The sequence below is a fragment of the Glycine soja genome, chromosome 20 (genome assembly GCF_004193775.1).
Source record: "Glycine soja cultivar W05 chromosome 20, ASM419377v2, whole genome shotgun sequence".
Classification (NCBI taxonomy): Eukaryota; Viridiplantae; Streptophyta; class Magnoliopsida; order Fabales; family Fabaceae; genus Glycine; species Glycine soja.
This window is the reverse complement of record NC_041021.1, coordinates 43702756-43714832: the sequence shown is the minus strand read 5'-3', so window position 1 is coordinate 43714832 and position 12077 is coordinate 43702756. Positions and strand designations below refer to the sequence as shown.

General features: G+C 27.8%; 1 protein-coding gene and 1 long non-coding RNA gene across 2 annotated transcripts; both read left to right on the top strand.

Moving 5' to 3' along the window:
* The first annotated feature begins 876 nt into the window (after nt 1-876).
* LOC114402228 lies at nt 877-1600 on the top strand. The gene has a single exon (XM_028364723.1). It carries the CDS (start codon nt 897-899, stop codon nt 1461-1463), a length of 567 nt encoding a protein of 188 aa, XP_028220524.1. The 5' UTR covers nt 877-896; the 3' UTR covers nt 1464-1600.
* A 4639-nt stretch (nt 1601-6239) lies between these two features.
* LOC114401540 lies at nt 6240-7026 on the top strand. Its single transcript, XR_003664294.1, has 2 exons — nt 6240-6584; nt 6678-7026. It is a non-coding gene; the product is annotated as an uncharacterized LOC114401540 (long non-coding RNA).
* The last annotated feature ends 5051 nt before the right edge of the window (nt 7027-12077 follow it).

The following is a 12077-nucleotide window of genomic DNA, read 5'->3' as shown; positions in this document are numbered from 1 at the left end:
AGATAAATATCAATTTTAGATGTCAAAAACACGTGACAAAAAGTTTAAGCATTAGAAGACCGATTTAAATATTATGAATCGGATACTGAATCAAGAAGTCGACCTAAGTTAGTAGTGAATCGACTTTAAACAAGTCTAACTTAACCTTCAAGATAGATACTTAACGTAAATATTTATAATAAGTTATGTAAATAATAAGGTCACATAAACAAACACTATAAATATATATTATGTAATTATACTTTTAAAGGACATACAACATGCGATTATTTTGAATCATCTCTCTATGAATTCTCTTTTTCTAGCTCTGATCTATCTCTCGTTCTCCCCTTCTCTTCCCATCTATTTAATGTCGCATGAGTTAAATCACACTTCGTATCCCACGTTATAATTGTTCCCATATTCATTTCTTTAGCCCACCTTTTCTTAAATCAAGTGAATTTATTATGAGAGAAATCAGCGTAAAGCATTAAATGGAATCATGGAATGAGTGGACAGTAGAAAAAACGAACTAATTACAGGATATAATATGAAATGGAATTGCAAATTGCTTTAGAATCAACAAATTTAATAATTTCCTTGGTTAATGCAAATTAACCCTAAACAACACATATTGTGAAACAGAGGGAGTACAAAGTGAGTTTTAAATGTGCGTTTATTATACGTTGAATTCGAATTTCAAATTATAGTAAGCGAAAAAAATGAATTATTTAATGGTGAATTGACAATAATTGTTAGCTAATTCTTTATCTTGAAAATCCAACTTTACATAAAAAAATAAAATGTTTTGCACTCCATGGATCATGACCAATTGTTGTACATTGCTATAAATATGCCTCATTAGCCTAAATCCCACACCAACTGAGGAACTCTTGATTAAAACTTTCTATCACAGAATGAATGCTTCAGCATTATGTTCTCTGATGCTCACCCTTTGCTTGATCCTAATTTCTTATTCTCTTTTGCTAGCAAATGCTAAAGCCAATGGTGATCATTGCCTACTTGGAAATAGTCAGCAGATGATTGACCAAATTTGCAACCAAACCTCACAGAATGAAAACGAGTGCCTTAAGATTTTAAAAGCAGATCCTAAAATCGTGCAAGCAAAAGACTATTTTGAAATTTCAAAGGCGATCCTAAAGTTGGCCACGAAGAAGGCAAAAGAAGGACAGCACTTCCTCAAAGGGTTGGCACATAAAACCGGTTCTGCAGCCATTGCTTTGTGTGCAAACCAATGGTATCCTTACACGGTTGGATCGTTCGGGAGTGCCCTAGGTGAGTTGAAAGAAAGTCCTGATACTGCTAATTATGATGCAAAAGTTGCTGGTGATGGACCTGTATACTGTGATGAAGCCATTGCCAAAGCACATATTGTTAACCCTGCCATTTCTGCTCTTAACCACAAAACTTCGTTGCTTAGCTTTATTGCATTCCTAGCCACAAATTGTCTTTCAGAAGAGTAAGGGAATGCATGCATATGTGCTAGGTCAACCTAAGGTGTGACAATTATTACTATGTTTTAGTGTCTCCTTTGGTGTGGAGAAAGAGTAATTAATAAAATCAAATGGTAGTTTACTGCTATTTGTTCTTGGAGTTTTCACCATTATTTTTTCTGATTTATGTATGACATTTTATTTATTGAGATAAGTCTTGTCTCCCTTTTACAGATTTGAACTGTCTATTAATTATGTGAAATTTGATTTTGGAACCTCAGTAACTCCATCTTAGTACCTGTGATACGTGTAGGTAGGTAGATAGAGTTTGCATAACTTTTGTTTTGGCTTTAACCTCATCGCGCTCCTGTAAAAAAATATAATAATATTTTATGAATTATAGTATATGCAATAATGCATGTATTTAATGTTATTAATGCCACAATAAATTAAATATATTGTGTTATTTGTTGAATTGTCAAATGTAGTAAATAATTATATTTAATTATATAATATTTATGAAATATTTTATATTAATTAAATTTAATAAATGTAATATATGCTTATTAAATATTGGACTTTTCATATATTTGTAATGGAGAGTTATTGGGCCAATTTGTTTAAATTTAAAATAAGAAATTTTAAAATAAGTATTTTAAAAAGAAACACTTATTTAATAAACAAATAAAAATAAGCAAAGTTATTATTTTTAAGCAGAATCAGTTTAGATAAATATGCTTTTTTTAATAGAATTTAGACAAACATACTAAAAAAATAAAATTAATTGTTTTATTAAAATAAATATTTTTTAACAAATAAGTTTAAACAAATTTATCCATTAATTATTAGTGTAAAACTGTTATAATTTTTTGTTACTATTAGTGTAAATCTTTGTAATGGAGATATAGTATATGCAATAATGTACGTATTTAATGCTATTAATGTCATGATAAATGTTAAATATATTGTATTATTTGTTGAATTTGTCAAATGTACTATATAATTATATTACTAAATATAATATTTATGAAATATTTATATTAATTAAATTTAATTATTTGATATATGCTTATTAAATATAGGACTTTTCATATCTTTGTAATGGAGAGTTATGATTCATGTAAAAAAATATATATATTATTAGTATAAATCTCTGTAATGGAGATATGTGTATTATTAATGTAAAAATTTTTACACTTGGAAAGTTACTCCATATTTCTTCCTCTTTTTGCAACCTATATTTCAATTTCTTCTTCTCTATTTACGTATGGAGAGTTGGGGTTTTGAGATGAGTGAGTGGGGTGCAGGATGAAAAAAATTAAATGTTGAGATTTTAAGATGAGGGAGTATGACAGAAGAGGGTGGCAAAAAAAAAAAGTCAATTATTTTTTTAATTTAAAATAAATTTAAGATGATGCAACCAAATGATAAAATTTATTAATTAGATGTCAATGTAAAAATATTACACTTACAATGCATACATTATTATTTATTTCTTCTATTTATCAAACAATATATATAATTAAATTTAATAATATTATTAAATATAGTATTTATTAAATTTAATATATTTAATATTAAATACTATATATTTTGAATTTAATAAACATAATATCTGCTTATTAAATACATATGGTTTTTCATATGACAATCTTGGGAGAGTTGGTTGCTAAGGGATATTAAGAAACTGTGCAATAACTTCTTTCTTAACAGGAAGTAAATAATTAACGTATATTTACTGTAAAAAAAAAGATAAAAAACCATTACAATGTTCTGCTTTTAGTTTTTCATATAAGAAATAAATGATGTTTTATTTTTCTAATTATAAGAAATATATGACTAATCTCAAATATATTATGATTATTTTTTTATATCCTTAATTTATTATAAAGTCTGTTAATGACATATTATTGATCATTTTTCATAAAAGAGAATGTATTTAATGAGGTATTAATAATATAACTATTATCATTGGTTGAAAAAAGTATTCACTGGATTATTAGTATTATTATATCTAACCACAACTTTAACTAATTAATTCGATGATTATTTTTTAAATAAAATTTAAATTTATGATAATATTAATTATCATTTATTAATTTAATCATTTCCTCTGTCTCTAAATATAATACATTATTTTGAAAATTTCTTGTCACTTTGCTCTAATTATCTCTTGCATTAATTATTTATTTTATCATAATATCCTTAATTATTTTAGTCAATGAATAATAATTGCTATGAATAGTCTATTTTTCTCTTTTGTAAGGATTGGAAAATTGAAGAGTTTAAGTTTGATTCTAATTATCTCTTATATTAATATTTTTTTACCAAAACATCCTTAATTATTTTAGTCAATAAATAATAATTGCTATGAATAATCTATTTTTCTCTCTTGTGAGGATTGAAAAATTGAAGATTTTAATTTTAAAAATTAAAGTTTTGTTGTTATTATTTTCTTTCCATACATTAATTATTTAAGAAAAATATTACAATTACAAAAAAATTTAATACTAATAACTAAATTAATAATTTTTTAATACGTGTGAATTAGGTAGTGTTTGTTTCATATATGAAACGAAAGTATTTCTTTATTAGAAAAAAGCTTTTTTTAAAAGGCATAAACATCATTTCTTAAATAAGCAACCAATAACCCAATAGATTGATGCAATAGTATAATCATCTTTGCATTCACATGCATGCGTGAGAATGATTGATTTGATGAAAGAATTTATATTTAATTTTTATTGTGTGTAAAAAAATTTGAGTCAATGACAATCATGCATTATAAGTGAGATTAGTCTTTGACTTAATAAGTTGGGACTTGAGAGACATTCATAATCTCTCACCTAGAAAAAAAAAAGCTATCAATACTTAGTCTCTTCGATCTTGACTATAAAAAAAAAGACATACTTTATACTTATTAAGAAAATTAATTAATTTAATTAAATTGGATAATTTTCAATTAAAAAATATATTTTCCTAAATTTTTCTTCATTAAAACTTGATATGAAGCATAAAAAAATCTATGGCCTTATTAAATGAAAAATATTTTGGAGAGATCAAGTCTCAATAAAACATTAATAAATGAGATTTGCTGATTTTTTTTATTATTTATATTCAAAATGGAAGTATTTATCTTTTCTTCGTACTCTAATGGGAATAGTTACATAGAAATCAGTCTTTGTTAAGAGTTGTGCCAATTAAGCACCGGGTTGTGGTTGCTGTAAGTGACCTTAATGTTGTGATTGTTTGTTTCCAACGATTGAAACAATTTTGAGAGGATAGAAATGAGTGTTGTTGGTTTGGTGAGGATGATATATAAAGGTAAGAAATAAGTGTAAAAATCATGATTTTTTTTATATTATTTCTTATTTATTTTTATTCATCTCTCTATTTTTCGGTACATCTTTTCTCTATTTTTCGTTAACAAAACAATTTTATTTATTATTTTATTTCTTATATTTTTACTCTCCCCTAACAAATGTGCTCTATTAATCTAGTGGCAAGCAGCGAATGAGCTTCTGCACGTCCCTACAAAGTGATTATTCTTAAAATAGGTGATAATATAAAAACAAAGTGAAACTCAATACGTCCTACAATAAATATATGAAGAGAAAGTGAGTAAAAATAAAATTTTCTTACTTTAATTGGTGCTTTGTTAGACATATTGAGATTACCTCTTCTAAGAGGTGGTCAAATCTTTGGCTCGAATTTGATTCTCAACTTAATTTTAGCTTTTAGTAATGATAATATTGTTCTTTGGAAACTCAACTAAATGGAGCAATTGTCTTTCTGTGTGTTGACAAAATTGTCTCCTTTGCCATTTTGATACCGGAATTTTTTTTTTTTTTTGGACAAATAGTATTCCTTGGATTATTAGTGAGGATTTTTTTGCGGAAATATAGAATAGGGCTTTTGTTTTCTTTGATTTGATTTTATATAAATCCTGGGCACATGGTCTTTGCATGCCAGATTTCATAAAAAAAAATAAAAATAGAAGTGGGAAAGAAAATAATTTAAAGGAACGATGCAGGGAAACCAAAGAGAAATCAGTGCTTTGGATTATTAGCGTCTTAGGTCACGCTCCATATATGTGATTTTTGACATCTCTATAAATGGAACTGGTTATAGCTTTTGCATTATTTCAGAATTTGATGTGATTTATTGCATAACATGTTTAACCAGTTGTTTTTTTTAATTGAAAGATAGAAAAACTTTATTCATCGTTCCTCAGTTTTCAATTTTCCATTTTCATTTATTATATGACAATAACTAACTTGGAGGACCATGAAAACTACTACTGTTGCAGCAGAGTTTCCTTTCCTCTGCACCTTTTGCTGACAATGATCTGCTGCAAGCCTGTAATAAGTGTTGATTGGTGCTTACTCAAATTATTGTCTGTCGAGATGTCTTTTTGCATCGGAAAAAAAGTCAAAAACATCCAAAGCAGTTATTTTGGTCGGACTTCAAAATTAAATGGAAATTTAGCTGCTTCTGGGCCCAACTGGCCGGTTTCCAACATATTTCCAATTACTTATTTAACAGATTAATAGAGTATATTATTCGAATTTTAATTTGGATGGCGCTTATAATATATTCATTTAGTAACACGTTTTTTACATTACTTTTAATGTGTTTCTATTGTTGATTAAAACTAAGTATAAATTACAAAATTTTATTTTTTATTTAATGAGTTTCACCTGTAATTTTATATTTTTAATAAATTTTAATTCATAATAAATATTGTGAGGAAATGTAATAATGTAGTGCAACTTGCCCTTGATCATGTTGGCAAGCTTCTGCTCAATTAATTAAATGTCAATATCAAAATGACAGACGTGTAATGAGAGGAATTAATCTTTCTTTCTCATTTATTCATGGTTGTTTGCTCAAGATTAGTTATTCACTTATTCTTACAAAACGTTCTCTCTCTAATTAAGTGTGTCTTGTGATCTTATAATTACTATACTTTGCTGCCAAAAGTGGTGTTTGCTCAAGAGCCAAGAGACAGTGAAACACTGCCAAATACTGTCTGATCTGTAGAGCACAAGCAATTTCATGACAAAGAGGCTCAGCAGAATATTCTTGACGTGACAGAGAACACACATGCACTGGGATGAGATCATGAGAAGAGATTGTTAATTAATTAAGGTTTGTCTCAAACTAACATTTTTACCTCAGTATCCATTTGTTGTATGTAAATTTGCTTAAAATATCATTTCTCTGAGTCTCTGTGCCTTTCAGAAATGTAACACTGAGAAAAAGGCCAAGAATGAGAGTTTTCACCTGCATTGAGACAAAGGGTCCGGGTAAGGGTAATCCCTAGTTTGGTTCCATTTTAATTACAATGTTACAATCAATCCCCTTGTATTATTTATCTTGGCTAGGTGAAATGTTCTAATTTTTCATTTTCTGAAGGTGAAATTAATTACGATTACCACTCTATTAAATTGTATAATTGATTTCCCGGCACAAGTATAATGAAAGTTATCTAAAGTACTGAAGTTTTTCTGTTCCTTCAAATGAATTGTTGAATTTGGCCAAGCAGTTGTTGAATTTTTGTAATGAAATAAATTGGGATAGTGTTGATTTATATTGTGAGAGTACTTCAGATAGCCAAATATTGATTGTTAAATTATGCATGGAAATGCATTAAAACATATGATTGTAAAAATAGAATTGATGAAAAGTGGGAACAAATCACTAAAACATAGACAGTTAATATTTTAATTTTTTTTTCTTTATAATCTTTTTTTCCACTTTCTCTTCAACCAAACAAAGGAAACACTTCATTATTAATATTTTTTTCTAACTAAACATACCATAAAGCAAAAGAAAACATAAGAAAATTAGGGTTATTGGCACGGCAAACTTTGAGAAGAGTCTGGAACTTCTTGTAAAGTGTATAGATTTGTTATCTTGCTAGCTAGTTCCACTCAGTTGATAAGTGTTATCCAAAAAAAAAAAGATCATTGCCAGATAGAAATAGCAAATCTTACATCATTTTCTAATTATATTATCATAAGGTTCAAACATTGTTCTCACGTGACATCAAAATGGATGCACATCATATTCAATACTTATCCTTTTGCAGCTTATATGATGACTCGAACGCATATTTTATTTCATTGAAGCCAATTGTCAAACAGTTACCAACTTACACAAGTTTTATGATGGCCTCTCATTAATGTAACTTATCCAAAATTAAAAAGTACACAAATATATGCCACATCTTTTCTGAAAGCAGAAGGAAAAAAAAATGCCATATCCCAACTTGGCATATGGAACTAGCAGATCCAAACCCTGCCGTGTTGTTTACCCAAAATGGTAGGCAACCTAGCAATACAATCACCACTCCCAAACTCAAAAGCGCCAAAAGTAATCCACTCAAATTTAGATGAAATGTGTAAAGGCAATAAGTTATGTTTGAGAAGGTCAATGTCACTTGTTGAGGCTCTAATGAAGAGTTTTAATCTCTCATTCAGACCAAAACAATGTATAAATTTTGTGCATCATTAGCCTTTATTTACATTTACAAAAATGAAAAGTCATATTTAAAAAAACACGTGTTTTTTAAATGAATAGAAGTAAAAATCTTTTGGTAAAAAAAATAAATAATCATCCTTTTTTTTAGATAAATAAAAAATAAAATAAAAATCCTAGCTAACAATACAAATTGAACTGATTTAGGTGGTAGAAAATATTACTACTATTTCATAACTTTCCACCAATGAGTGATTTTAATCTCTTAGATTTGTCGGTGAATTTTCCTTACCACTTGCAATATGTCGCCGAATACCTTCATGTTTCTACAAAGATACAATTACATTTTTTTTAGTGGATTTGAAATTTAATTTAAATTATTAACCTATATAAAAATTTAAATATGAAAAGATATACACGCCTAGTCTGTTGGATGGCAACTTGCCCATTATCATGAGGGGTGCACACGTTATTATATTATGTATGGTGGTACAGTAGGACTTGTATATAGTCATTCTTTAGATATGTATTTAGTTCATTAAAAAAAAAAAGAGATAAGCATTTAGACATTTAGTTATGCATATTAAATTTTCCCATTAACTTGTTAAAGCAACGGCTATTATTTCAAAAAAATTTAAACTAAGTACAAGATGTGCCTAATACAAGTTTAATCAATTTTAACCTAGATTAATAACTCAATTTATGACAATATTGTAGCTATTTCAATCTGGAATTATACTGAACCTACCTAAACTTTAATTATTCCATAACAGATTCCACATTTTAAAGGCTGAATATGCAATAAGTAGTTAGTAGTGCATGAAAAACATTTAACCAACTAGCATCAATTGCGAAACAGCAACCCCACTTTCGATGTAACATGAAACGACAAAAATAGTGTTGTAGTAAATTAATGAATGAAAATTATTGAAAATTAAGGTGGCGAACGTGTTGAGTGTTTTCTATTTTTATTTTTAAAAAAATAGAAAATAAAAATAAAAATATATTCATTAAAAAAATTTAAAATATTTTCAAAAACAGATTTAAAACTAAAAATAATACATTAATATTTTTAATCTTGTTTAAAAAAGTGAAAACATGATGGACAAATTAGAATATTTTCTTTTCAGATATATATATTTTTTAAATCTTAAAATTATTTTAAAAAATAAAAAAATAAACACTAAAAACCAAGCGTCATGTTGTTATAGCTAGTTGCTAGGTGCATCTCTTTATGATATTTATCTCTTCGAAGATTGTGAAATTATTATAATGCCTTGGCCAAAAGAAATGCTTATAAAAAATGCTATAATACTGATCACAATGAGATTACGTGAGATTAAGGTTTACGTCTCGTCAGAAGTACCAAACCCAAACGGCAAACATCACTTTCGCTTTTCCATCTCCAACAACGTAAAATGAGAGAGGGAATAAAAATATCTTAAATTCATCTTCTTTGTCCATATTCCATTGATTATTCTATTTTAATTTTGCTCTTTGGTACCATGTGTCATGTGACATCACCTGCTGCGTGGTTTCAGGCTTTCAGCAAACATCCGAAGGTGTTATCGTACATGTGGCAGAGTACGACGATGCAAACCTTTACTATGAAAATATATTTATATTACATAAAATTTCATCCTCATAATGTATTATTATGTTAATGTTAATATGGATTGTGTTTTAAACCTTGATCCGAAAGTCATGTTAGAGTCACCATTTTATTTTTAAAAAAAATTATAACTTATTTTGTTATAAAACAATAAATAATTTTATGTTAAGAGAAAAATGAAAAATTAATTAATTTCAAAGTTATTAATATTCATTTTCTTAAGATCTACTGATTTATATATATAAGGAGAGTATGATTTTCCTGTGAAATATTATCTTATGTAAGAACATGTGAATAATTAATAATAATCATTGGATTAAGATTAAAAAAAATAGATAATTGAGATTAAAATATTTAAAATTTTAAATTAAAAACTAATATATTATCAAATCTATAAAATATTAATCAAATAACAAACAAAATTAAAAATAATAGATGACCACCCCACTGTCACCACCATGACTTTTATTATTGATGGTTATATTAGATTTTAATTTAAATTTTTAAATATTTTAATCTTAAATTTAAATTTGATGGTTATATTCTCATATAAGTCGTATTACATATCATCGTCGAAAGGGAAGCCAAACCCTTCTTCTGTTTCACCCTCCACCATATCCTCTCCCTCTTCATGTGCAACTTTTCCACAACGTGGGAAGGGAACACTAGCTGTCATTCCCTAAGCACAAGAGTGTAGATGGAACTAACTAGTGAGGTGAGAAGAAAAGACAAATTGATGACTGGTAAAATTAGAAGAGGAGCTTTTGTAGAATTGCTTGAGGAGTTTTCGATTAAATGAAGCTTGTTGTTGGTGGGGAACCGAAAGAAGAAGGTGGCTAGAATTGGTGGTATGAAAAACTGATGTTGAATTTACCGAAGGCATCACTTTTGTGGGCTGAGAAGTGAAAACTAAATGCTAAGTTTAATCAGCAAATTGTGAAAGTTTGCCTTATCAACTTCGTTGTTTGTGTGGTTTATGATCATTGACTAAATTTACATATTTTTAAAATGAAAATAGAAGACTATCCAGATCAATTTAAAAATACAAGAACAAAACTAAATTTGGCTAAAAATATAAGCACTAAACATGTTTTTCCTACTTTTATGTCATTTTATATTTATCAATTAATTTATTAATTAATATCATCAATACTTTTAATTCAACCTATTTTATTTTTACAACCGTAAATATTTTTTATGAGAGCCAATCATATTTAAGATGATAAGAATCATTATAAACAACTAAACACTTTCTTCAAGATTTTTTTATTATCAACCAATAAATATATATATATATATATATATATATATATATATATATATATATATATATATGTGGGGGGTATAAGAAGTAACCCGGCCCTGAGAAAGATACAAGAAAAAACACAGTTAAACAAAAACGTGAAGAACAAAAGCACCAGCTGCTACATGGTTCATGTTTTCTGCTACCCATCGGCCATCAGGTATGAAAAGATCCAAAAGAAAACAATAAACAGCACATCAGGGAAGACCAAATTGAGAGCCAATCCCTCTTCCTCATCACCTACACAAGCATTACAAGAAGGACCCATATGTCTCTTTCAAGCCCAAACTCGGTTGTCTCCACCAATCAAACATAGAGAAGTGGAAAATCCTTGTTTTGCTATGTAGCCAAGCCCATGAGCGAACTCTGACCATCTTCCAAACTTGTTCAATATCTATTTCGTCATTCCTAAACAACAAGTTGTTCCTCTGAACAAGACAACAGCACACCAAATAGTCCTCCATTTGATATTTTCTCCACTGCCAAAGACAGAACATCATGCTGAATGAAGTGCTTCTAAGGATCGCAATGTTGAACAGTCTTGATGTCCAACCAGGCATAACATCTATTTCAAATGGTAACTGCAACAGGACACGTGAACAGAAAATGCTTAGTTGTTTCCTCCTCCAAGTTGCATCTATTTCAAATACTTTCTCTAAGCATTTAATGTAAGTTATATACTCAATGAATTTAAAATTATGATTAAGCTGAAATAATCTTAGATTTAAATATTTAGTAATTTTCAACCAATTATTAAGAAATTTTCAGTTTTTCAAATTCTGACTTTTCGCTTACAAACTATCAAATGTTGATAGTTTATAAGCTTCTAATTTTTTTTTTGAAACACACTTTAACATACTTTATTTTCACATCAAATTTTTAAAAGGCATTACGTGAAGATTTATTTTCTCTGTCTTTCTCTTCTAATGAAGTCTAATTTTAATTTTTTTAGGAGTAGATTTCTCATGACACCGACCACTTAAGCACTTCTTCACCTAATTAATTATATGACTAGTTTACTTTAACTTTTTTATAGATATAAATTTTATTATAATTGTAATTATTAATTTTCAACAACAAAATTGTAACCTTACACTTTATCTTTTAAAATAAACACATACATAAAGCCATAGCTTGCCAATGCATGTTGCCATACGTTGGCTTCATTGTATGAAGAGATTAAGTCAGAAGCGCAGGGATTGGATTAATAATTCCCACTTTTAAATTTGATTGCCGTAATAGTTCA

Excerpts from the sequence above, each read along its gene's own strand:
- LOC114402228 (XM_028364723.1), top strand. The coding sequence starts at position 897 with ATGAATGCTTCAGCATTATGTTCTCTGATGCTCACCCTTTGCTTGATC.